The 27,766-nt window shown below is 39.3% G+C and overlaps 1 protein-coding gene across 9 annotated transcripts; it reads left to right on the top strand.

The window, feature by feature from the left end:
• Window positions 1-27,530, top strand: ctnnd1 (catenin (cadherin-associated protein), delta 1). Of its 9 annotated transcripts, none has more exons than XM_041983617.1 (23): window positions 2-86; window positions 9,499-9,646; window positions 11,762-11,836; window positions 12,045-12,170; window positions 12,359-12,648; window positions 12,795-12,885; window positions 12,991-13,181; window positions 13,369-13,624; window positions 14,016-14,087; window positions 14,986-15,136; window positions 16,904-17,105; window positions 19,131-19,248; window positions 19,403-19,559; window positions 21,157-21,174; window positions 21,506-21,571; window positions 21,772-21,899; window positions 23,097-23,247; window positions 23,356-23,551; window positions 23,667-23,860; window positions 24,225-24,272; window positions 24,453-24,535; window positions 25,168-25,222; window positions 25,606-27,530. In XM_041983617.1, exons 2-23 carry the CDS (start codon window positions 9,506-9,508, stop codon window positions 25,662-25,664), a joined length of 2,868 nt encoding a protein of 955 aa, XP_041839551.1. In that variant the 5' UTR covers window positions 2-86; window positions 9,499-9,505; the 3' UTR covers window positions 25,665-27,530. The 9 variants fall into 9 exon arrangements, with proteins under 9 accessions (XP_041839556.1, XP_041839551.1, XP_041839550.1 ...); XM_041983616.1 differs by lacking the exon at window positions 2-86 and adding an exon at window positions 102-333; XM_041983620.1 differs by lacking the exon at window positions 2-86 and adding an exon at window positions 102-333 and having other exon boundaries at window positions 25,168-25,260.
• Window positions 27,531-27,766: the final 236 nt, after the last annotated feature.

Raw genomic sequence — 27,766 nt, 5'->3', positions numbered from 1 at the left:
CCACCGCTTCCTTCCCCCAGCGGAGAGGAAGAGCACAGACAAGTGAACAACAAGCAAGACCAGGCGAGGCATAGGAAGCTGCAAAGGTGGGTGTTTTGTTCGACTCATTGCTAGTGCTTTAGCTCTGCGGTGGACTGTTTCTTTCTTCCACTTCTTTAAAGTTGTAACTTAGACTGCACCGAGCTGTTTTTGTTGTCTCATCCCCAACTCTTCATCCAAGCCTGAGGGTCGTGCTTCGGGTTGTGTCAGCGCAGCACCAGCAGCAGTCGGCTAGGCCCGAAGCCACAGACACCTATGGACTTTGAAAAACAAACCTAACAGTCTCCAGAATCGGTAATAGCTTGTTTCTTGGTGTTTTGTGCTCGGTCCAGCTTGATATGAATTGTTGTGGGCGGAATGAGAGACGGCTTTTAATTTGGTGAACTTGAATGTGTTAACCACAGCGTTAGCGAGCTAGCGACATAGCACGAGCTAATTTGGCTAGCACTGATGCATTTAATTTGTTAATGAATAAGTTTAGAAAAGTTTAACTAAACTTGTCCAAGCAATAAAAGCGGTTGATATTAAGACGGCTAAATTATTTGTGTGAAGTTAATTAGGTAACACCAGTATATTATAATGATGCGTGACTGTGTAGCTGAGAGGTGTATAATATTACACCTCAGGTCATTTCTGTCTGCTGCGTTTGAACAGCTCGATTATATCAGACTTTTCCGACACTTTTCTTAGAGATGAATGGATCTTAGGACAGGTCGGCACACGGAAGTCACCGAGCACCTTACAGCGTCATTGACCGTAAAGTTTGAAGCCAAAGTCCAGGTTCTTATCAATTTCCTATTATACGTTTTACCTGTAACGCCCACTCCCTGTGGACGGTGAACCTGCGCGGAGCTTTCAGGTGACTATTCTCTTATCGTGTGGGTTTTCTATTCCACAGATTGTCTTCGATTTTTATTCATTTTGTGTATTTACAGTGTAGTGAGAAATCTCAGTTTTTTTTTTTTCTTTTTACAGCTGGGTTTTGATGTGGTTTGCTGGGTTGAAAGTGAAACACGGATTTTGTTTGAGCAGTCTACTATGGCTAGAACCTGTTATGTGGGTCTGGTGTATGGGGTGTGGTAAGGTAACCAGCCTGTTTGTTGCTTAATTATTTATCCCCTTGCATAGAGGCGTGCTTACAGCATAGAACGTCTTCTTAGCTTACAGTGTTTCATTGAGGCTGGTTACTCAAAAGAACCTAACTGGATCTACTTAAGTGGCTCACCCTTGGTTAAGCCTGGTGCTTTAGACTTTCCTGTCTTGTTCTTCATAAGTTTCTATTTGATGTGTTAAAACCCTGCCAGAGACTGGCCACTATGTAACAAAGTTTTCTCCCAAAATGCTGATTTTTGTTGCTACACTCAGATGATTAGTGCAGCCTAACATATTCCTGTAAATACCTTGTGGGCATTCATGTTTGTTATGACCTGCTGCAACAGAGATGGTAAAGATTGGGGGCAAGTTTGGACAAGCTGTGCTCTCTGACATGTTGCCTCCTTTAAAATGAAAAAGGAAGAGTTTTTTTTTTTTTTTTAAAAAGTAAAAGTCAAACATTTTTGCTGCGTAAAATGTGTTTCTTGCTATTTTGCTTGTGGAGACTGAAGTCTTGCTGCTCAGCCAGCCGTTTTAACCAGGGCTATCATTTGTGAGTCTGTAATGATGGGCTTTCAGAGCACACCACGGGTGTGTCCCTCTGACACAAAGAGGCTGAAGTTTTCTTATATTTGCTCCTCCTCCTCATCTGGTGTTTCTTGCTTTTATTCATCTCTCTTCATCTGTGTTTACAGCTGTCACACCTTCACTGTGTTTTTATTTGAATCTCGACTACGTCAGCTGGCTCTGCAAGCAGTATGTGTGAAAATGTACTCAGAGTGAAATCAAAGTGCACAGATTGATAAAGCTGTAAATAGAAACCTTGCTGGGTGCTGCTTCTTCATTTCTTGGAAGGGTTGAGCATCAATTTGCTGTTCAGTGATGCACACTGAAGCAGGACAAACTCTTACTGAGTTATCACACTTGACTTGCAGTTATTTTGTTAAAAGAAACTTTATTCATGGGTTTAAAAAAATATTTTTCCTATATGGATTGAACTGGATTGCTTGTCATATTGTTAGATGTGCTTCAAATGTTTTATTTTGTCTTGGCTTTATTTGTTTTTTATTATTGTCAAAACGTATTAAGACTTATTGGGTGTAACAGTAACACAAGAACTGGTTTAAACTGACTTAATTAAACCGGTCAGTTTCTTATGTCTGTGTAATGATTTATTATTGTAATTTGATCACTTTTAGTATGCATGTGATAAAAACGAACGCTTTGATGTATGCAGTTTTTAACTAATTATTTAGGGACTGTGGCTAAATTTGATTCTAGGAGATTGGAGGCATTCACAGAAGCTTTCATTTATGCTCAATTTATCAGACTATCGTTTTGTTTCACTCAAAATCTGAAAAAATAGACTAAGGCAGGATTTCAGAAAGCATTTTTATTCAAAAGGTTTTAAAATATTTATAACTTGAAGAAATCAGTAGCATTAATAAACTATAAATTATCTATTATTGACCACCTTCATCCCCTGAAACAGTATTTCACCTAAACTAGTATGAGATGATGTTGTATTTGGTAAATAAATCATTTTTAAAGTGTGTGTGACATTTTAATTGAAGGTGCTTTAATAAGGTATTTTGTTTTAAACAGTGAAACATTAGAATTTACAACAGAATATGAAATTGCATTTCAGCTGAGGCTGCTCCATTGCTGGTTTGGAGACGGAGGCTTATTTAGAACCAGACAGCCAAAGTCCAGCAAGTGCTGTCCTGCAGTAGTACAAAAAAAAAACCAAACTACTTAAATCTTGGCCTGGGGAGGGGATCTGAACAATTTATACTTTGCAGTAGGCATATTTTTCTTTTATTTGGAAAAAAGATATTGTACCTTTTCTCTATAATCTAAGAGAAAGGTTTTAAAACTAGGCTTTAACATCGATATGAAGTCAGTATTTAATGCTGTGCATTGAAATGCATTCACAGATTATATTTTAACTGTGGTAAAATAAAAAATGTTGATTGATATTTAAATATCACCAACTGACATTTATAAACACCATTTGGCCTTCAAAGTACATTCAGTTTGATTATAGATTTTCTTGGGATTGTCAGAGAAATACAGTGATGATTATCATGATTATTATTAGTTAACTATAATGAAATGAAATGAAAAATACTTTATTAATCCCTTTGCAGGGAAATTCAAATATGTAAAATTACTTAATCATTCCTCATATGTCTCTAAGTTTTATTTATTTCTATATTTTGGTGCCATCATAACAAAATCTATAGGAACAAAGTAAAGTAACCAAAAAGATAGAGGAAAAATAAACAAATATTAGATATTAACTGGATTTCTTTCAGAGAAAACGGATGTAAAAGGCTACAGGGCATCTACCTGGACTTGGGGAGATTCTCTCTGTAAACTCCCATTATGGAAATATTTTTTGAACATTTCTTTTGAACCCCTGTAGTGAATTTAGAAACACAGTGAAGAAACATCCAGCTTGTTATTGACTTCCCACTGCCCTTTAGCAGAATAGCTGCTGTTTGAAAAAAAATAATACTGGAACAGTGAAAACAAATAAACAAGACCATATATCTGAAATGAAATAGTTTCCTCTACAGGCCACTGAAAAAGCATCAACCTCACCCTGAATCAGCCATGTTTGAACAGTGAAAAACTTTAGAGCTTTTTGGTTTTTCTCATCTGTATAATGTGACGTTAAGTGAATGATGCTCAGCTTGTTAAATTAGTTGTGAAATCGACTAATTGTGACATCCCTAATCTTCAGTTTATACTAGTGTTTAAAACATGGACATGTGAAATTAAGGTATGAGTTACATTAAAAGCCAAACACTGAAACTACACGAGGCAGGTTTAGATTTTTTTACAGTGTTTCCAGTGTTTAACACGCCCTAAGATGTAGTGAATTAGTAGCTGTGGCAAGGGAAAGGTGGATGAACTCTGAACTGTACAAATAAAAAATACAATCTTTGGGCAATATTACTCTGTCATTTGATGTCGGACTGACAGCAGATTGATGTTGCAGTTACACACTATTTCCTATGAAAAAGTAAAATCTTTTAAAAGTGATGAGCAATAGCTTTTTTTATTTTTTAAATAAATTTTAGCATACTAACACTTAGTTAATATATTTGTAGTTAATCTGAATCAGTTGTTAGTCAAGTTGACATACTAGGAGTCAACAAATGAAGCATTGTACATATCACCAACAAGATTAACATTCATTCAATCACTTGTTTTGTTTTGAGATTAATTCTTGTTAAATTTCTGCTTTGGTGACCATCAGACTACACCTACAACTAAATGCTTGGACCTCAAGTTTATTTGGGGCATAGTCATGCAAAATAGTTCTTGAATGATTCTTGTGAAGAAATGTCTGGCAGCCTCAGAATAATAATTCTCAATAAATAAAGAAGAAAGTTGACCTAGTACAAAACTATATTCACACAGAAGCCACTATTTTGTTCTCTTTTTTCCCATTAAGGACCCCCATCCCAAAAACAAAGAAAGAAAGAAACAGACAAAAAAATAAATAAAATTAACATAAAAACGTATCACTGGCCTAAGTTATTAAAGGTGATATCCTTCATCATTTAATATTGTATCCATAGATTTTGTAGCTCCAGACGATCACTTTTTTTTTTTTTTTGCCCTTTACAATTTAAAAGTCTTCTCTTTTACATGAGGCTGAACGTTTCCGTTCTCACTAAAAATAGTAAGCTGGTGTTGTCTAGATTAGACAGCTGGCCTTGCAGAGGTCCTTGAAAAGTTTTTTGTGAAGTGTAAGCACATACGAGTTAAGGTGTGTGTGTGTTTATGTGTACTTTCATGCAGCTACCATGCTGTAGGCCACTTGGGAGGGGTGTGGTCTGTGGTGGAGCCCCTCGTGGTTTCATGTCAGGATAGTAAAGGTGGGACTGATTGGATGCAGGCCAAGGCTAACACAAAGAAACACACAGCACACATGCAGGCCAGATCTCTGTGTGACCATTCAAATGAGGCTGAGTCAGCAGAGTGAATGGCCAAGCCACACCAGCATTTTACCATAAGTGTGTTTTTGAATGTGTGTGTTTGTGAGTTGCAGAGTGGAATAGGATTCAGTCTGCCACAACCACCAGGGACAAAAATCACTGAAATAGCAGTGGTGGCATATGATAATGATGGAATATGCTTCAGCCACAATTCTGGGTGCTGAATGATGGATGAACAAACTGCTAGGAAGTTTTTTACTGGATGTTGGCTCCAGCAGCATGTTTCATGTGTGGTGGGTAGTGGCTCTGGGTAGTAAGTGGCCTAGCAGTATAATTCCAAAGCTATCCCATTAGCAGATACAATTGAGCTTTGCCACTAATGGCCTTACAATAGAGTAATGACTAATTCTCAGGCTCTAAGTGGCAAAAGCCATTTAAAGCTTTCACAAGGAACTGCAACCTTTCACAAAACCGAGTCTATACAGCCACTTAAGTAACTCTATAGTATATGTAGGTCTCGGTCTGTTGCATTAAGGCACAATAAACTGTCTTCCTCCACACTTACTAGTCATGATAATTTATTTTTTTGTGCGATTATTGTCAGAGAAATAATCATGACATTATTATTAGTTAAAGTTGACAACACTATGATTGTGTATAATCATGTGAACACTCCTTGTAGTTCTTCAAGTTTTATTTATTTCTGTTTTTTGATACCAATATAACAATATTGTAAAAAAGTAAGCAAAAAGTCCCATTCCTACTAAACTACCACACTGTAAACAATTAATAAATGCTACAAATAAACTATGGAGTTCTCTAAGAGAAAACGGATGTAGAAGCCTCACAGCTTCTACTTGGACTTGGGAGTTTTTTCTGAAAACCACAATATAAAATTTTACACTTGCAGCTTCCCTTTAGCATTGCCATTTAAAATAAGACAGACTAAGAAGAAATAACAGAAAACCATATAATAGGGCTGGTAATATTTAGACCAGGGGTCTCCAACTCCGGTCCTCGTGAGCTACTGTCCTGCAGGTTTTTGATGTCTCCTACAACACACCTCTGCACAAGCCTGTTAATGACCCAGTGATTTGAGTCAGGTGTGTTGCATCAGGGTAGAATCCAAAACCTCCAGGACAGTAGCCCACGAGGACCGAAGTTGGAGATCCCTGGGATAGACACATCACGATTTGATTAGATTATGATTGAGATGACCAGGAGGCTGTTATAAGATGATTATTGATGCATCTTTTTTTCCCCTGTGTGACTACTTGACTACTACGACTTTCCAAGTAGAAATGTATAAATAACATAGTTTCTTATATTGTTGTGACAAACGAGAACTCGTTCATCTATTGGTTAATGCAGTATAACTTCTGTTTCCACCATATCAGAGCACAACAGGAGCTGCATCAAATCCTAGTGGTTGACGATAATTCTATCAGAGCTTTTACAGCGTTCTTCCACACATGACCGCGAGCCGTTTCTCCCGACCACAGCCACCTATTGTCCAACAGGCTCGTTTTGGTTGTGTTTACCCAAAATGCTCATTGTATTGTAATCCACTTCCTGTATTTGTTTCACTTGAACCTAACCAAAACTACGTTCGGTGAACATTAACATCATTTAACCCAGTTACTGTACATTTACTTTGTTGTAGAAAGCCAGGTGTTTATCCTGCAGGCAGAGAAACATATTTGATGTATTGCCTCCTTTCACAGCAACTTTTGTATGACATGCTTTACAGGCTGACCTCCACGAGGACATTTTGGTCATTTTTCTATAACCTAAAAATTTGACAAGGACTAATTAATCTGTTTGGAGGGAATAACTCTTCCTCTGCCATACTTTCCCACTCAAACACACCTCTTCAACTCACACAGAACGATAAAGCAATGCAAGCGGTAACACACAGATGTTTTGCAACTTTGTTTTCATTCGATGTGTGAGTTGTTCAGATCTGCCCATATGATTCAGACATAATCCTTAATGGGAAGTAATAATATTGAGGGATCTTTATCGCAATATTGCAATTAAATGTGAATTCAAGTAGTCATGACATCCTGAGTATACACAAGAAAAGTGTTTAGACTGTGGTATGTTGAGTTGTCTCATATGAAGTGTCATTACATTACTTTAAGTTACGTTAAGTTACATTACTCCTGGTCTGTAATGTAAAATGTGGCAGTTGTTAAAGCCAGCACAGTGTGAGAGACAGATGATGGCAGCACAATGGAAAAGTGAAGGGCTCCCTTATTAGGACAGCTTAACAGCTGAGACAGGATATGACATGCAAAATCTCACTGTGGAATGTATGACAATGGCGGTACGTGTGTGTGTTGTTGTGCAGCTTGTGTGTTTTTTTGTTTTTTTTTTTTACCACAAATGTCTCTTTTCTCAGCACAGATAGAAAGAAATTGGGAAGCTTAAACTTCCCCAAAAGTAGCCACAGCTCTGTTTGAGTATTCAAGGATAAAAGCAGTGTCAGCCATACACTCTTGCCACTTTATTTAGTCTCTGACCCAAATATAAAATCACTTGTTCTCACACAGATGTGAACACACACTCTTGCTGGCCTGTGTCCACATTCAGACATGGGCCACTCACACAGAAGCCTTTGTTCATTCAGACAGTGTTGTTGTGTGCAGCTAGAGAGCAGATTTGATGAATGCGAGTCGGTGAACTTTAAAGAAGAAAATGATTTTTGCTCTGGTTTGGAGATGTGCCATTCTCATGTCATCCAGTTATTAGACAGACACTGCTGAAGTAATCTTCCCCAGATTCCTCAGTCCTTCCTCACCAGCATCCCTACTGTGGGGGAAAGTCTGAGAAGAACGACTCTGTCATGGTCTTAATTTGGGCTGGAGTGGCATTCACTATTTATCATGCCTCTGTAATTTAGGTCTAGACCATCTGTAGCATGTGTTTAGGTTGCATTTCCTTCCATAAGTCCAGATTGATTGAAGCAAGAAAAAAAAACTGTGTCACAGTCCTTTTTAGTTTCTTAATGCTTTAAAAGCTTTTCTAAATGGCTGCATGGTTGGTAGTGGTAGCCTAGTGGTTAGAGGGATGGGCTTTGATCCGTAGGACCTGGGTTAAAGCTATTCACAAACGTGGACCACTGTGGGCCCCCTTTAACCCCCAACTTGTCCCCTGCCCCTGGAATCAGGCAGGGTCACTGATCCTTGTGCAACTAGCTTAAATGAATTTTCCAGTTGAAAATAATAGAGTATAATTAGAATGAAAAAAAAAAATTAAATGCTATTGATTGATGCAGCTATCCTGTATGCCAATTGCTGCTGCATGGACAGATTTTTCCACCTAAAGCGGGCATAATAAGATAGTTATTATTCCTTATATATAAAGCGTGTCTTCTTTTGAAGGGGATGATGCTCTGTGTGAAACACAAGAAGCCACATACTGAGCAAATGAAATCATTATCATTCTGTCAGTGTGCATTTTGGGAAAATAATGCTGATATATTAGTTTTACAGCCTTTTTGTCTAATTCCAGTAAAATGCAAATATCAGTCTTCACCAAGATGTTAAAGCAGGGCTACTCAGTTTGGTCCTACGAGGGCTGCAGTCCTGCAGGTTTTCAATGTATCTCTGCTCCAACACACCTGACTCAATTTAAATGGCTCCATCAACCTATGCAGTTCGACACAATGACATTAATTTAAGTCAGTGTTGGAGCAGGATACATTGAAAATTTGCAGGGCTGCAGCCATCATAAGACCAAATTAAGTATCCCTTTTGCTAAAGGGTTTACTGAATGTATAATTCGTAGTGTATTTAGTGTTTAAGACACACCTATATGAACATAATGAAATTCTTTTTCTGCTGCGCTCATCTCAATGTTTTAAGTTGGTATAACTCATCATCTCTCGCACCGCTCTCACACGTCTCCCTCTTCACTTTTCACTTTTTCTATTTTGCAAAGTGCTAACAAGCACCACATGCTGCAGCTGAAAACATGCTGTTATTACTTCTTGTCATATATCACTTTCTATTTTTAATCCTGCTTAGCAGTAGGTGATGAAAAGGCACTAAAAAGTGACAGAAGCTTGTTTCCATCGCTGCTTTTCTTATTTCCAATTCATGGTGGATTAAGACTGAGTAATCATTTTATGGATAAATTTTCTAGCAGCCTTTTTGCTTTGTTTGTCCCTGTTATTGGAGTTTCTAAGTTCTCCTTTATAGTTTTCTCTTATCTTATCTTTTTTCTTCTTGTGTCAAATCCAGCTGCTTTGTAAACTCTACAATCAACTTTATTAGCACTTCTGTCAGAAGCCTGTTTTGTATCCATTTCTGTACTTGGGTGACTCTGTTCTTTGATAAATCCCGGTGTTGGGTGAACCTCTTCTCGCTCTCTGGTGATGACCCTGTCCTGTCCTTTGCTCTGCTCTCAGCGTGTGAATGGAGCAGTGTGCAAGTACGGCCTCCCTGCTGGCCTCGGTGCGGGAGCAGGAGAGGCAGTTTGAGATGCTGAGCCGAGCTCTGGAGGAGGAGCGGAGGTCGTGTGCCGGCACCTTGCCCCGCCCCCTCCCCAACATGCAGGTAACACCCAGCTATCCACGTCCCTACCACCACTATGTCCTCATGCACATTTTCCATCCAAATGCCCCTCGGATTTCCTCTCGATCCGAGTGACTTCATCCCAAGTCATCTCCATGGTAACCCCCATCCCATCTTTGTGGCCTGACTGGATAGCAGCAAACCATACCAGGGGTAAAACGTACCTCCTCTGGTGGGTTTAATCAGATTGGAGTCTTGGTGTGTGCTTGAATTTAGCTTGAACTTTGGACCTTGGAAGCAGGGTCAGATAAAGTGAAAGAAGCACTTTCAGTCAAGTCTTCCTGAGGAGGTAATTTACACCCTTTCTGCTTCCAGCTTTGTCCCATTGTCTACCTTTCCTACTTTTACTCATGCTTCACCTCAGTAAACATCTCTATCTTATCCAAAACAAACTTTCCCATGAGCATATCTCTCCACCATCTAAGCTTAAAACATAGCAAAGTTCATCATGTCTGTCTTGACTTGTCCATGCGTGTTTGCTAGCAGAGCTACGGCTCTCTTGATATTTGGTTTGTTGTCATTTTGACTTCGATCATCACATGTTTACTCGTGTAATAACAGTAAAGCAGTCAACTAGTTTATTTATAACTTGCTGAATTTACGTTTGGTACAAGGACATCCCTCGGCGGGACACGGGCCTTTTAACAAGGCACCAGTCAGGTCTGTCATCTTCTGGGTAAAGCTCTTGGCTTCAAGTCTGTTTCACAGCTTAGTATGGGTCACCGTTTGCTTACACACCCTCTTCATCATGAATGAGTCAGTTACTTACTGCAAAAACTACGTGACTTCATACTCCTGAATTTACCTCACAGACAGGCAGACATACACACCCACGCTCACTCATTCTTTCGCTTTCTTATTAGTAAGCTGGGCTTCTCATCATAATTATGCACACTTTTAGGCCCTTACCGAGCCTTTACAATGACAACAAAAAAACAACTGCCTTTTCTGCTCGCTCTGTTTGTTGCTCTTGCATTTAGGCATGCCTTTATGACGAGATGTCCCAGCCACAGACTGATTCTAGTGACTGATAAGGAAAACTTGTGTGTGTGTGTGTGTGTGTGTGTGTGTGTGTGTGTGTGTTACGATGAAAGCAGGTTAGAAATGTTGCTTGTGCTGGCCCCTATATGTTTACATAGCCCAAAGGCTTCTGCATGCCTGTGCCACTCTCCCAAGGCAGCAAAACACTATCTGTCTGACAGGTTCTCACACGTTCACATCTGCCCGGCACTTTTTGTGGTTCTATCTGTTCGTGCCTTGATCTGAAACCAGAGAATGTGCTCATTTGCAGACGCTATGCTTATTTACAGTATTTGTCACTTCCCCGATCAGCATGATCTTCAGCTATCAGCAGGTTGTTTTTGTCTTTAGAAAAATTAAGAATGTAACTTTATTGTCAGTTGGACACATCTGTATCTCATTTATGAATCAGAGCGTAGCTCTTGCCCCCCCTTGACTCTGACTCGTCAAGATTAAGCTGCAGTAATAGGGCTCCCTCTATGGCTGGAAATGCAAGCTCACCACACCCATCACCACTCCTTCAGGGGCAGTGCAGATGGTTTCGACATATGAGAGGGAGAATTTCTGTCTGTGTTTATCTATTGTGTGGGTTTTCATTACTTCATGAGTGACTAAATCCCTATTTATCATCATTTCATCTGTTCATCGCTCCACAACAGTTTATTGTTATAAAAGGTTGTTGGATGGCTATACGCCTTACGTCTCTTTTTGGTGTTAATAAACAACTCTAAAATGCTTATCTGGCATGTAATCTGAGAATTTTTTAAAACATTTGTTTGTTTCTTTTCTGCTGAGACAGTAATTAATTGCATTGTCTCAATTCAAGTCATAAACGGAGGGAAAAAAGTACAGTTTGCAATTTTAAAATGTCTTAAGAGTTACTAAGTAAATGTGGATGCCACTGTGGCTAATATTAAACTGATGAGAGCAATGGTTCCTGTCTTCATGTTGGGTTTATTTTGTCGCTGCTGTATTTGAGTTGTTCTGAATGGCTGAAAAACTTTTTTTTTTGCATATCTACCCTTTCATCCTTTTTCTTTGTGTGAGATCCACTCATGGTTTTTTGTGTCATGATAGAACGGTCGCATTCCTTGTGATGCAGACATAGAGAGGCTGACACTGAGTGAGGGTTACATCAACGGGACACATCACGTAAGCATGTTTCAGAATATAGTCAGAAATATGTCATTCGGAATAAAGTTGTAGTTTGATTAATTCTAACTAATTTACCTTATTTGGCTTTGTACTTCTTATAATGTGACGATTGCACATCCATCCTGCCGTAATAAGTCGTTATTTTTAGAAATGCTATGAGAGCTGCATTTGAGTTTCTACTTTTATCCTTAACCTGTGCCTGCAGTTCAGGATGGATCCGGGTCAGGTGGTGCAGGAGTCGTACACAGTAGAGGACGACCCTCAGGAGTTGCCCCCTGTTATCTCCGTGGAGACCGCTGAAGATGGAACTACTCGGCGAACAGAAACCACAGTAAGAATGAGCTTCATATTACAGTTAATGCTAAATTTGACAGTTTTACAGCCCTCTTGAAAGATGAAGAATTTTAATGCTGTTTTATTGGAAGGCTTGTTATTGGATTAGTCTCTGATCAAATTTTCATACCTAAAAATGCTCCAAACTTACAGCTTTTTTCCTTTTTCACTTGTTTCCCTTAAAAGGTAAAGAAAGTGGTGAAGACGACCACCACCCGCACTGTAATCCCTTCTGTGTCGGACACACTATCTATAGATGGTGGGGGTTCTGTGACCGGTATGGGGGGCTACACTACACCCATAGACCGGGTCTACAGACAGGCCCCTGGAGTGGCTGTTCCCATGGACTACCCAACGCATACTGTCCCACGCAATTACCACTACGGACCTCCTGGGGGCTACGAGTACCGCCCTGGACCTCCATCTGACGCTTACGCGAGCCTTACCAGGGGAGCTCGTATGGATGATCGCTACAGGTAACATGTTTGCTGATATTTTTATGGAAGTCGGAAACACATTTTTTAAAGTTTAAAGTTTTCACACACTCAGACGTTAGATAATAACATTTTGATTTTATTTCCTTCATCCTTTTGCCCAATAACCTTGCTCTTCCTCTTGCCAGACCAGTCCATCCAGATGGGTACAGAACTCTGGATCCAAGCTACAGAGCCCCTAGCAGGAACCAGTTGGACCCCTATGCTGCTCAGCCACAGGTGTGTTTATCTTGGTCTACTGATGTATTAAGTTTCACCTGCAACACTGAGTAAAGATGTCAGTTTTTTTTAAAGTATGCCATAATAGTTTCCCTCTCTTTGTAGGTTCCGCGTATGGGAAGTGCCTTGGAGCTATCCTCCATCCCACGGTTTGTCCCAGAGCCGTATGGTTTGGAGGATGATCAGCGCAGCATGGGTTATGATGAGCCTGACTATGGCATGGGACACCCAGTGCACTACAGCACTGTGCCTCGCAACCACCATGCTTTCCCCCATGGCCCCCCACGCAGGACTGCGTAAGTATACACTGTATGTAGAGCTTATGATTAATGTTTGAGGGAAAAGCTTGATGATCCAAAGGAAACTATTTTTCATCTGGGGTCGTACTAATGTAACTTAACACCACAAACCAATTACTATTACAAAATTAGGTTTGTTTCTTTGAATTCATGCAAGTCTTTGTATTGTCTGTTCCATCCACAGGAGTTATGAGGGCATCTTGGATGGCGACATGAGTGGTACTGGAGACCTGTACTATTGGGGTGCAGGAGCACCGCTGGCCCAGGGTGAGAGGGGAAGCTTGGCTTCACTGGACAGCACTCTAAGGAAAGGCCCTGGCCCTGGTGGCTGGCGTCAGCCAGAGCTGCCAGAGGTCATTGCCATGCTCAACTACAGGCTGGACCCAGTCAGGAGCAACGCGGCTGCATACCTGCAGCATCTCACCTATCAGAATGACAAAGTAAAGCATTGTGTTGATTTCTTGTTGCTTAAAGTTAATATTAAGTAATGCATGCAGCATAGAGTGTATTCTAAGAGTGACTGAGGCATGGAAACCACTGGACAGACAGTTTAGCTGTATTTAAGGTGTAGATTTTAGAAGATGGGTTTACACTTTGACATCAAGGAGCAGATGTTTGATACATTATTTTTCTGTGAAGCGAAGTTGAATAAACAGAGCTGGTTCAGATTTAAACCTTTCTGAATGAATATAAAAAAAATACTTAGAAAAAAGTTGTTTTTATGTGTATGCTTATTATTTATTTTTAGTTTTATTTAGCTTATTTACTCAGTTATACGTTGAGCCAAACTAACATTGAAATCACAATTAATATCCATCTTTTTATTTTCAGGTGAAGGCTGATGTTCGTCGTATGAAAGGCATTCCTGCACTGGTGTCAATGCTTGACATCCCAAACAGAGAGGTCAGTTTACTGGATTTTCTTATTTACCCTCCATTGCCCCAGAGGTTTGTTATGATTGGATTAGATGGAGTAAAAAATTATGCTTAAAGGATGTAGCATGCTTAAAAAAAATCTATTTCTCTCTCTCTCTACCTGCTTAATGTCTTCAGTACTATCCCCTAGTAACAGGGGAATGAGAAAATAAATAAGCACTAACCTATATAATTGACTTCTCTTGGTCAAATGGGCAAGGTCAACATTTGTGCTAAATGTGGTTTTGGCCAAAACATTCAGTGGTTTTTGTGATTCCCTTTCATTTAAGCTTAGCTCTGGTAAAGTTTTGCTGATGTATGTGTTGGCATTACAACATGAAACCACATCATGCATTCCTCTCCTGCAGCACAGAACATCTTAATTTCATTTCTCATACTCTATAACCAGCGATAAGTCTCTTTTGAGTTGTTTTTAACTTGCTTACTTGGAAAGTGGGTCAGAATGTGACTGCTTGGTTGCTGCATGAAAGAGCTTTTAAACACGACAAAAATGTGTGCTGGAAAATATGCTACATAACGAGAAGAAGTGCATTATCACATAAACTTGATCAATAAATTTAACATCCGCTCAACAAATGCTTTAAGTGTTACAGAAACAAAAGACACTTAAGCATGAATAATGGGATGTTTCTAAACTTGCTGACATAAGCAGGCTTTATAAAAAAATATGAGAAGTGTGGCAAACTAATTTTCAATTACTTGTAGTTTATTTTTATTAACATTGCCAAAACCAATCTAGTGTTTGCAGTAACCATAAAAAGAGTGTGACTCTTGCTTTGAGTGCTGGTGAATGTGAAATCGATGTTTACTTTAAGTGATACTAATAACAAATGACTCATAAAACTGCCATTATGTCTGTGTTATAGGTTCACTACGCAGCATGTGGAGCACTAAAGAACATTTCCTATGGCAAAGATCCAGACAATAAGATTGCCATCAAGAACTGTGATGGAGTTCCTGCCCTGGTCAGGCTACTGAGGAAGACCCACGATCAGGATCTCACAGACATAATCACAGGTTCGATCTGCATGAAAACACACTAAAGACCCATGTATGCCTGTGCAGAAGACAGACATGCAGACAGATGGAGACTTTTGTCCGTCTCCTGCGTTGTCTACATGTGGAATTTGGTCTGTTTTTGAGGGCATTGTGGACTTACCACCCATGGCAACTTAAGACGCATGGAAGTATGAAGGCAGCGACATAAGACGTGTGAAACGGACGTACCAAATACATACGTAAAGGAGCATAAATGGGCCATAACTGTAAAAGCTGCAGGTCTTGCGTTTCAGTGTAGGATCGTAGACTGATGTTCATTCCCGGTTAAGTATGCCTATTCATAAGCTGTGTTCATACAGACAGTTCAGGCCTAAAATGTTCCAGACATGCTCTGGTAGGGCCCCATGTGGAAATGCAAATTATCTGCAGCCTTTGCTCAGATGCAGGTGGGTGCCTAGAATCCCCTTTGGAGTATAACACAGATCGTATTTCCGGGAGATAATCCCCCTGGAACGTTTATGGTGACTGGGAGTGCGGATAAAGGTTATTGTTACATGCTTTTTTCCGCAGACTTGTATTTTGCTTTCTATTTTCTCCTTGAAATGGCTAATGCCGATCATATTGGCATCAATACTAAAAACACTTTTCTTTGGAACCTAACTACCTACATGTGTTGTAAAGAAGTGCACCTTGTGATTCATACCCTGTGTCTTTTGGGCTCTACCAAACATCAATCCATGTAGTGGATTTCTACAAATAATTATAAATTACATGTCGAAAAGCAATTTACAAGCTCATCACTGAATTCTATGTATATTTTCTCTGATGTTCTTGTGGAAAAATGTTTTCTTTTATGAAGATATGTCCCTCTAACTGAGCAAGATGTGCCAACAGACTGACAAAAACAGTTTGCTCTTTCAGGATTTCTGTGCATCCTATTCTGGTTTAAAGCAGAGCTTCTATTAAACAAAGAAGCAGATTGGGCTTTGATGTTAAATACTACACGCATGGCTGTCGTAGCTGCATGTGAACTGCATTTTTGGTTTACTAGTGAAATCATTTCATCACTGCAATTTACATTCCGGGTTATTGATAAAAAGTAAATATTATCAATAATATTAATTGACTTCCTGCCCCTTGTCTTAAACTGGGGTTCGTGGGGACGGCAGTCTGAGGGACTGCAAGGCATTCCCGAACCAGCCGAGAGATTCAATCTCTCCAGCTGATCTGGGGTCTGTCCCAGTGGAACAGTCTGGAACACCTCCTTGAGGGACCAAATGGCTGAACCAGCTTAACTTGCTTCTTTCGTTGGAGAGGAGTATTGACTCTACTCCATCTCCTTTCTGGATGACTGAGCTCCTTCCATAAGGGTGAAACCAGTCACCCTTAGAAAGAAACTTGTTTCTGCCGCTTGCATTTGTGATCCCATTCTTTCTGTTGTTACCCACAGCTACAGATCATAGGTGAGGTGTGAAATGTCTAGTAAATCATCAACTCATAAAAAGTAATATTATACTGGAAATGAGTGGTTTTCTTCCTCTTTCTCTCAGCAGAAAAGACACAGATAATTCTAATAAATATCTACTCTGATGAAACCTGAATATTTAAAAGTTTATACTGGATAGTTATTTTAATATTTGTGTATTGTTCCTGTGTTTGTGAGGCTTCTTACTATATTGAAGTTATTGTACACTTCATGTTGTTACAGTACATAATCTTACTTTATTAATTTTCTATGGATCAATAATTTTGCACATTTTTAATGTGAAATTCTGTTTCTTGCAGCGACACTGTGGAACCTGTCATCTCATGACTCTGTGAAAATGGAGATTGTGGACCATGCACTGCACGCCCTCTCTGACGAGGTCATGGTGCCCCATTCTGGCTGGGAGCGAGGGACCAATGGAACAAGAGGAGGCGAGGAAAACTGCAAACCCAGGCATCTTGAGTGGGAGACGTCCCTGACCAACTCTGCAGGCTGCCTCAGGTATGGAGAAAAGAAAGGAAAGATACGTCCGATCAGAGCTGCATCACTGCTACTGATGGAGGAAACGTTGGTGATTACAGGAAAAGAGAGTGGGAGGTTGCCAGTTTGGTGGATTGACAGCAGTGGGATTTTTATATGTGGGAGGAATGAAGAGACAAGTTAACAGAAGGAGACATCAGGAAATGCACAACTCTTCAATCAGGATAAACTGTTTTGCTCAACACGAAATGTTAAATTTGACACTTAAAAAAAGGTCGTTGACTGATTTCTGTTTCTCTGTAATATTTTTACACGTGTTATTGCCACAAACAAGGGCAAAATGAACAAAAAGGTCATTAGATTGTATTTCAGACTTTTGGCTGAAATGTCAGTCATTAACTTTTTCCCACTGAACTGAAGAACCCAAGAGAAACAGAGAGATTAAGAGAAGAACAGAAAGGGGATTTTGGAGTTTATAGCCAAAGGGCGATCAGAGGACAGTGGGGCATTGACATATACACTGTAAACAGTTTTTTCTAGCTGGAGGCTCCCTTATCTATGCATTCCCCTCAAGCACATGCTTAATTAGTGTTCGTCTGCTTGTGGAGAAAAGTATGTGTAAATAATTTGGTTATCTGGGAAATTTGAGAAGTTGTGTTCTTTACAGAAAAGATCTGGGCAGCATCAGCTTAGATCACTGACTAAAGACTGGAATCTGTACAGCTGCATGGTTTATTGTAGCTTTTATAGATGCTGATAAAATGTTAATTATTGACTCATCTTTGAGATGATTCTAATCAGATATAGATGATGAAACTGAATCTAAGGTTATAAGAAAAGCATCAGAAGAAAGAAAGCTATAACTTCTCCCAACATTTTTGGTGACTTGTCTCATAAGATTTTATGCTGATTATAAATATAGAGTGCAGAGCTGGATTCTGCAGATGTGTTAATTTATTATTTCTCAAAACATGAAATTTAATGTACCTATTTCAGAATATCTACAGATTCAAAATTCCCTGATCACATGAAAACGAAATGTTAAAACACAAATGCTGCCTCTTTATAATAATATAGACAATATTTTACAGCTGGATTTAAATTATAACAGGCATTAATCTGACTATGACACGTCTCTGTGTGCAAGTAGCTGTGAAAAGTGTGCACAGCAACTGTCTACAACGTTAAACATTAAACAGAGCAGCAGCCTCTGCAAACTGTCAAGTTGTGTAAAATGGGACTGCAATTCATTTTAATAGGACCAGGAATCCTGTCATTTAGTTAGAGCAGGATAAAGTCCTGAAACCTGGTGTAGTTTTAGATATAGTTTTTCAGAAATGGAGTTGAATTTCCTTTTAAAAAGACATTAAATGTGCTGTCGATTATTATTCACAGAAAGAAAATTAGAATCTGGCCAAATCAGAATCTGATTCAGCTAAAAATATTGTGCATTTCTACCGGTTTTAACAGCTGATAAACACACTCTTAAACTCCTTTGCAAATAATATAGTATTTATGTGTGTGTGCATTGATGCATGTATGTATTTAACTTGCCACGTTGCTTTTACCTGAGTGGCAAAGTAAATCTTTAACAATCGGAGGCTTTCTCATCTCCAGTCCTCATTTCATGTAGTTGCTTTTTGTTTACTTATTGTAGCATGTTAATGGACTTGGTGAACCATGCAGTGAAGTGAAATCAGTACCCCCAGCTGTGGTAGGGAATGTGTCCTAGTATTGTTTCAGAGGTCATGTCTGTCACAGAGAAAAACAAGCCAGAACAAAAGGCTGTGCCACTTAGTTTCTTCCTCATGAAATGTCATTTAGATTACTCATTTAACAGTTTCTCAGCTTTTCATCCAGTTCAGAGTAAGAATGAGTACAGAGATGCAATTCGATCTTTGTAAACTCATCGATTTAACAGGAGCTCCATTCAAACAACTCTTGGGGGTGTGCTGAACAATTATATGCTGGAATTCTTTTGTAGTCGCCAAAACTGCCTTGTTCATGGCACTAATCTCCTTTTTTTCCTTTTTTTTCTGTCTAAAGAAATGTGAGTTCAGAACGAAGAGAGGCGAGGAGGAAGCTGAGGGAGTGCACAGGATTGGTTGATTCCCTCATGTACATTGTCCAGTCTCAGATTGACTGTAAAGATGTGGACAATAAGGTTTGTGGACGTCTTACTGACTGACTTAATTTTTTCTTTTTTGGTTTAAGTTGACCCTAATTAAACATGAGTAGTTAAATATACGAAGAACTAATAGCTTCTTTGGTTAAGATTTTGCATTTGAACAAGTTTTTGTTTCCTTCCTTGTCTGCAGTTGATGGAGAACAGCGTTTGTCTGCTGAGAAACTTGTCCTATCATGTGCACAGTGAAATCCCCGGTTATGAGCGCTACCAGGAGACAGTGCCGATAAACCAGGGCTCCGCCCCCTCTAGTAACAAGGCCGGCTGCTTCAGCTCCCGCAAGGGCAAAGGTTCGTGTCACGGAAGTGGAGAGAGAGGCGCGCTGTATTTGTTCAGTGGGTTTCAGGAGAGCTTGGAGTGATGTCACTGTTGGCACCACATTGACACTAGACTGATACTATCTCACACACACACACACACACACACACACACACACACACACACACACACACACACACACACACACACACACACACACACACACACATTTGCACAAACAAATACCATTAGCTGACACAGGAATGTTAAAAATCCCCTTCCTCCAGAGCGCGCATCCTTCTACTGTTGTTTGTGTTTCACTATTGATTTGGTTTTCAACCACACACCCCTCAGAGCAGTTTTGTGTTGTAGCCAACTTTATTAAATCCTTCTACAATGACAGCAAACTGTTCTCTTCAAGCTTTTTTTGTTTTACCTGGACTTCAGTTCTAGCCGTAAACACAAGTTTGGTGTTAAACAAACCCAAAAATGTCAGGATTCTCACATTTCAGAAGCTAAATAAAAGAACATTTGACACTTTGTTTTAAGGGATATTATCAGTAATGTAAAAATCCATTCAGATCCATTCAAAACCTACAATTTTTTAGCTGTCAGATTTGTTTCTAGAAACATAAGGACACATTTGTTTTAAATTTTTTTTCTTGCAATTCTTAGTGAAAGAAAAGTTGAAAGTACTGTTATTAACATGGTCTCAGACTGAACTTAACATAGCCGGGCGATATCTCAAATTTTAAATTTATATTGTTTTCTTTAAGCCTTATTTTTATGCTTCTTTTAACCAAGAAAACACATTTTGACATCATTTAAGATTTTTAATCAAGCTTTTGAATAAACATCTGAACACAGAACTACAACAAATGAAATAGAAAAAGAAATAATGTTATAGTAGTTTTTTAATGTAGCACTTTAGATTCAATGGGAGTTGACTCTGCTTGTTTACTACGAAGAATCGGCTCTTAAAGCCAGTTCATTCAGAAACGACATATCACTACTTTATACAGCTTCTTGAAAACCCTTGAGCCAAAACGTCAGTCACTGATTCATTATTACTTTACAAATAAATCTGCAAATGAATCCGCATATGAGAGAGCCTTGCTGCCCAGCTGGCAATGGTGCCGTCACTGTCTTTTATTTATTACTTGTAAATACATGTCATTTTATATTGTATCTCATCACTATATTATTTGTTATCCATATAAGTCAGACCTAGTTATAACACAAGCGTTTATGTAGTGTGATAGCTGATGATTGGAGCATACAAAACCTCCACTGGCTACTTCTCTGTGTGAATTTTTAATGCGTTGTACACACCAGTTTAATTGTTTTAAACTGGAAAGAGGACAGAGCAATGAGGATATGAGATTAGCTGTTTACTTCCATGTGCTTTATCTGGGCTTCATATCTGGCATGTCACCTGCTGGTTCTGTGAGGTGGCAGTGGTGCTACTGGGATGTGAGCAGATGTTTAATGAGTGGCTCAGTTATGGCTGCTTTCCTTTAACTTAAATAGGCTCTCCTCCTGTTCTGTGACTCTCTTATTCCCTCCTCATCCTGTCTTCCTGTCTTTTTTTTTCTTCATTCTTATCTCCCCTGTCTGGTTGGGCTTCAGATGAGTGGTTTTCCAAAGGTAAGCTTCCTTTACGTCTAGACAGCACTGTGCTTTCGCTGCTTGCTCTTGTCTTAGTGGAAGCAGGCTGATATAACAGTAGGAAGTGTTGTGTGTTAGTACTAACATGCACTTATTTTTTTCTCACTCTGAATGTGGAGTAGTTTAATGTCCTGTAGTTAACTTAAATCTCTGTTCAGGATGTGTTTTGTGTGTCGGGGAGTGTGCGCATGCCTAAGCAAACTAGAATAAATGTATTAACAGTAGGGGTAGCACCTGAAGAGCTTATCGTAGTTAAGAAACAGTAACAGGTTTGTACAGTTCTTTGACTTAATGTTGTGTTTACTTTCAGGAAGGAAAGATGAGGATGCAGCTGCAGATATGATAGACATTCCAAAGAGGACCACACCTGCTAAAGGTAAGCTAAGATTTGGCTAATGTCTTTTGCTACGTATATTGTGCAAAAGAGATGTATTTAGTCTAAACTGTTACCCACTTCATATTTTCCCTACTCTGTCTGCTGCTTATTTCCTATCAATCACTCCTTTGACTCCTTACATCTTTCTCCTTACTGTCTTTTTTCTGCTTTCCTTTCTCCTGTGTTAATCTTTCCTGTAGGCTATGAGCTGTTGTTCCAGCCAGAGGTGGTCCGCATCTACACCTCTCTGCTAAAGGAGACCAAGAACCCCAGTGTGCTGGAGGCCTCAGCTGGAGCTGTTCAGAACCTGTGTGCTGGGCGTTGGACTGTAAGAACTGCTGCTAATTATTATTACACTGTATCACATGCACCAGCATAATGTTGATGGAAACAGCGCTTGTAAATAAAGCCATTCACTTCCACAGCTGTGGATATGGTTGTGTGTGCACAAGCCATGACATTTCAGGACTTTTCTATTCTTGTATTTTTACCTATTGCATGACTTATTTTAGTGGTGCTTTACATTGACTTCAACAATACATAACACCAGATGAAGCATAAAAACTCTGAATCTCTGTGTTGTTTAAGGAGACATTTTCAGTCTTGATTCACACTGAAGTACTGCTGCTAAGATAGCTGCATAAATAAATCATCTAAAATAAAGAAAGAAAACCAATGATCATTTTAATAAATTAATGAAGATTTTTTTTAAGGATGAATTGGTTAAAACAATTTATCCCACATTTGTAGAATAAATGTGGGGGTAAAATGGGAGTTTGAACACTAGCTGGTGTCTTCCTCTAATAAGCATCCTCAGAAAATACATTTAATGTTATTTCTGACCCAAAAAATATATCCAGTATAATACAGTAAATACAGTATAAGAATTTGCATTTATGTGGGAAGGATTGTATATAAAGCAGTGTAAGTGTGTATGCAGCCCCATAGAGGGGAAAAATGCTGCTTACATTGTCTTCTGTTTGGGAACTCTGCCCTTTTTGTACCACTACACAAAGCAGTTTAAGTTAAAACTGCTGATTTTGTTAGGCAACCAATCATGTGGCAGATGGCATCTCCTTGGCAATCACACACTTAAGACAGAAACTGGTACAATGAAAAGGAGAAAAGCCCTTTGTGAGACTAATTGTTGCTTGTAATTAAGGTGGACTGATGGCAACAGTGTTAACATTTAGTTACAGTGAAAAATGGCACGTATGACGGGTACGGACGCAGATGCCTGTGGGGCTAATCGGCTCCCGTCTGTGGAGATGGTAGATTACTAAATCTGATTGTAGCCTAGCTCAAGACAATTATTTTCAGCATACTACTGGTTACCAGATTGTATCATGGACCCATAACTCACTTGTCTTGTGTCTCCAAGACTGAGTTATGACAAGCCTAATTATAAAAAATGTGAGGGCTGTTTTTAGCCTGCTCAACAAAACTGGATTAAAATCTGATAGCTAGAAATCTTTTAAATTGGACCCTTATTGAATGAAATTATTGTGCATGCATGTGTGTTCAGTATGGGCAATACATCCGTAGCCTGATGCGCCAAGAGAAGGGTTTACCCATCCTGACTGAGCTGTTGGCTCACGGCAGCGACAGAGTAGTCCGAGCCATGTCTGGAGCCCTCCGCAACCTGGCGATTGATCCACGCAACAGAGATCTACTAGGTAAGATTTAAAAACTCTCTTTTCACTATGGGGTACCACGACTGGTGCCAGTTCATAATGCTTGTATCTTTTAACACCTCTTATCATTTAACCTCTGTGTCTCGTCAGGTAAACATGCTGTACCACACCTAGTGGCCAATCTGCCCGGTGGTGGTCAGAGTCAGCCGGTGCGAGCACTGTCAGAAGAGACTGTGGTGTCTGTACTGAGCACTCTCCATGAGGTTCTGGGCTCCAGTCTTGAAGCAGCCAAAACCCTCAGGGCTTCGCAAGGAATCGAAAGATTGGTTCTCATCAACAAGGACGGGTAAAGTTTGAATTAAATAATTTTTATTTTTTTATTTTTAGCATTTTCTGTCCATGTTTTTAAGTTTATAATCTGAAGTAGTGGTTTTGAATTATTTGCTTTCTGGAAAAACCAGGAACCGTTCTGAGCGCGAGGTGCGTGGAGCCGGTCTGGTGCTGCAAACAGTGTGGGGCTACAAAGAGCTGCGCCGCACTTTGGAAAAAGATGGCTGGAAGAAGACTGACTTCATGGTCAACTTAAACCCTCCCAGTAACAACAACAGGCCCAACGGATCTTATGAGGACAGCACTCTGCCGCTCATAGATAAAGGTCAGGAAGTGTTTGAGTAAATTTTTATTTTATTTGATAAAATAAATTTTTATTTTGTCTGATAATTTGATTTAAGTTTTTAAAATAATCTACACTCATGATCATACACAGAAGTGAACCACTGTGGGTCCCTGAACAAGACCCTTAACCCGCCTCAACTGCTGCCTACATGACAATCCCACTGCTCTGTGTAAAGATGTTTAAAATGCAAAGCCTGATTTCAAAATCAGGGTTAATTAAGTAAAAATCATTATTAAAGTAAACTATATATTCAGTCATTTACTCTTGTATTGTGTGTTATGGGAGGTGGTCTTAACATTAGTCACATTTATACTCACTGTTTTAATCTGTCTTTGATGCACAGGTGGCAAAAGTGACCGGGAAATGATTCCAATGAATGATTTGGGACCAGGCAAGTGTAAAAGTCGAAATGCCTTCCACACATCAGATCAATATTTTAATGGGGGAAAAAGATATTTATATAAATATACAAGAAACCCTTAAATTAATCAGCGTTTTTCTATATTTGAGGTCCTTGCATTACAGGTGAAAATATACCTCCTGTATTAACACATTTCTCACCCATGTTTAGATGCCTACTCTACACTGGACCAGAGAGGTAGAAAGAACACTCTGGATAACACACTCGAACCTGCTGACAAAGATGCAGTACAGGTAAACACTGACACCACTCTATGCCCCATCACACAAACAAACCTGCATGACTGCACCTTTAAAGAAAACCAACTCAGCAGTGTATTCTGAACACCTCTGTCCTGACCCCATTACAAGTTACGGTCTGAGAATGAACAGCTTTTGTCATCTTTTAATGGCAGTAAGCAAATATTTGTCAAATATTTGGGGTCCAGGACTGTTGTTGAAACTGAGCAAGTCACGAACCAGTTCTTCGTCACCTCTGTGAAACAGTTCCACTGAATTCAGTCTGAGCCGTGACAGGTCAGCGGCGTACATTGTGAGGCGACGGACTGTTACGGCGTTCATGTTCTCACCCCGCAGACGACACGTTGTTGCCAACTCGGAAGAAGCACAGCAGCCGATTCGTGTCCAGCTCTAAATCTTTCATCTCTCATTTTCTCCCCTCAAACATGAACTGACATTAAACTAACATTTTGTAACCCTTCTTTCTTTTATCATCTCTTATCTTTTTTTCTGTACACATTTTAATGTTGTCATCTCCATCTATGATGTCTCCCACTCCCACTGTGTGTCCTCTGGGCTTCTCTTTGACTTTTCAAATCTGTCCTACACTCCCTGTCTTTTTATTTTTATCTTTTTTTTTTTCTTAGGGAGGGATGTATGGGGAGAGGCAGGACTCACTGCCTCTAATGGATTCATACGATGGTTAGGCTATATCCAGTCACAATGCATGTCAGCGCATGGTATGTGTGTCCCACTGGCTTCCCCTCTCAACTCACTGCATGGCCTAATATCCTAGTTGTGTTTTATGTGCTGTGAGTGTTTGTGTTTAACAGTGGCTAGTGTTGTCCGTAAGCTCCCATTTATATTGTATTGAAATGTTGTTTTGCTCCCCCTGCTGGTGAATAGTTTTAATGTATATTGTTACTTTGAGAGGTCTTTTTTTTGTCAAGAATCTTGATAACATTGCTGCCCACAGCCACTACTGTGTATTGCATTTTCATTCATCATATTTATTCTGCATCCTCTGGTATGAACAGCTGCACTACGTGATCAATTCCCACACTCTATCTTTTTTTTTCTTGCAGAAAAACTGATTGTCTGTATCACAAGACGACAGCCTCCTCCCACTTATTGTCCTTGCTGAACTGGCAACAGGGGACCACAACACTAGCAATGGGATTTAAACTGCATCCTTTAAACTACTTCTTTGTCCTTCTTCACTCTCGCAGCTTCTCTTCTGTTCTCTCTGTTACATTCCTCCATTGCAGCTGATCAATGAAACCATAAAAATTGTGGATCTTCACTCCCTGTGGACACCCTGTGCCCTGCAAGTGTCTAACCACTCGGATATGGTGAACATACCACTGTTTCTCCAAGCAACAACACTACAACCAGGCGGGAGAACACTAACATTCTCTGTCAAACAAAGACTGTGGCTTCATCTGAGGACGTGTATTGGAGGTTGTTTAATCAAAGAATCTGTTTGGATCAGAGCAAGACACTTTCTGGTGGAATTTTACATTCATGATGATGACTCTGAAATTGAGGGAATGTGTTTTTTCTTTAATTGATGCTTAAACACTACAAAGAATAATTTGTTACCACTGAAAATAATTTTGTGTATCAGTCAATTAGATATGTGTAAAGCTTCTGCTTCTGTTTTGGTTGTAGATGTTCCTCTTCTTGCTTTGCTCTGTACTGTTGGTTATGTACCTGTGCCAAATGTCACTGCTATACTGCTGCAACTGCCAATATTGAATGCAAGAACTTGTCACAGAGACGTCTTTCAGCAGCTACACTGACGACTGTCTTGGTTTATTTTTGTGCACCGTTTGCATCGGCAACAACCCATCACCAACATGCATGGGGATTGCTGCATTTTCTGTATTTGATTGGGATCTACACACATAAATCAGTGCAGGTCCTGGTATGGATTTATCTACATGCAGAAATACAGATGAACAATGGGTCTCCTTATTTTTGGAACAGACATAGCAGTCTGTTTTTAAAAGTGATCTTTATGTTGGTAATCCTTGAAAGATATTGGCTGATTCGGTAGGTGCATTTTCTTGTATCACCTGGTCTTTAACCATATGAATGTGTTTGAAAACTGTTCTTAACAGTGTGCAAACTGGAGTGCCTCGCTTTTTTTTTTTTTTTTTTTATAAATAGTGTGACAAATGTGCCCAACCTGACTTGTTAAAACCAGTCACATTGTGTTTGTTCAGCATAGCCTACACTTTGGGAGTACTGTATATGGAAGCCTGTTCCATGAGAATATGTGAACTTTTATGTAGGAGCTTGTTCTTGTCATTGGGAATTATTTTTTTAATTTTATAAAACTCTTGAGTTGTGTCTAATTTACTTCTCCATACAGCCTTTAAGACTACAGAACAACACTTGGGAGATGAGTCTATTGTCTGGTTTAGCCCACATTTCATAGTGCAGATTGATATGTAGATTATGAATGGATTATTAAAAGAAGCCGTATCAGGGTATGTGTATTTTTTTTTTTCATCCCCTCATTTGTTCCCATGCCAGAGAAAGCCTCATTTCTCCAAATGAACACGTTGCCTTCAAATGAGGACTGACTTAAAGAAGAAGAGCAGGGGTTAATATGTAAAAGGAGGCATTAAACAGAATTTGCTAATAAAGTGGAAAAAAGCACATCTAAACTATATATATATATAAACAAGAGAATATTTGTTCATTTTAATTTTATGTATTTCTTTTTTAATGTTGATTTGGGGTTCATTGTTTTGGGTGCTCTGGGTGAATGCATATGCAATCAGTTTTTATGTTTAAAAATATTCACTGCGTCTTGAACACTAATTTAGCTGAAAAAGAAAACCTCTTCAACTCAGTCATCAGTTTATGATTCAGTAAGAGAAAACAGATTGTGTACTACACCTTAATTTCTTTGCCTTGGCTCTTAAAGTTGCACATTCTCATTTATGAATGATTTATGTAACTAGCAATAATGTTTGTAATAAAAAATGAAGAAAAAATGGTTAGTGCCTCTGTCTTATGTTGGTTTAAAGTATGTAACCATCAGTCTAAACAAATGAGAGGGATTGATGTTATTGTCTTTCTATCATTTAAAATATTTCTCATCTGTATTTTTATTTTTAAATACCCTACAATGGCTGTTTTGTCAAATATTTAATGACTCTAAGCCTCTGCAGCATCCTTGCCGACTAAATCTAGGCGTGTTGAATTGATGTGAGCTGATCTCAGAGACACATA

This window comes from Melanotaenia boesemani, chromosome 4 (assembly GCF_017639745.1).
Source record: "Melanotaenia boesemani isolate fMelBoe1 chromosome 4, fMelBoe1.pri, whole genome shotgun sequence".
NCBI classification, from domain to species: Eukaryota; Metazoa; Chordata; class Actinopteri; order Atheriniformes; family Melanotaeniidae; genus Melanotaenia; species Melanotaenia boesemani.
Note: the sequence above shows the minus strand (reverse complement) of the source record. Positions and strands in the feature narration are given on the sequence as shown.

Bases quoted from the DNA above. Each gene is read 5' to 3' on its own strand.
- ctnnd1 (XM_041983617.1), top strand. From the start codon at position 9,506: ATGGAGCAGTGTGCAAGTACGGCCTCCCTGCTGGCCTCGGTGCGGGAG. The intron at 12,171-12,358 runs GTAAGAATGAGC...TTCCCTTAAAAG, and splicing joins CTCGGCGAACAGAAACCACA to GTAAAGAAAGTGGTGAAGAC. The intron at 13,182-13,368 runs GTAAGTATACAC...TTCCATCCACAG, and splicing joins GGCCCCCCACGCAGGACTGC to GAGTTATGAGGGCATCTTGG.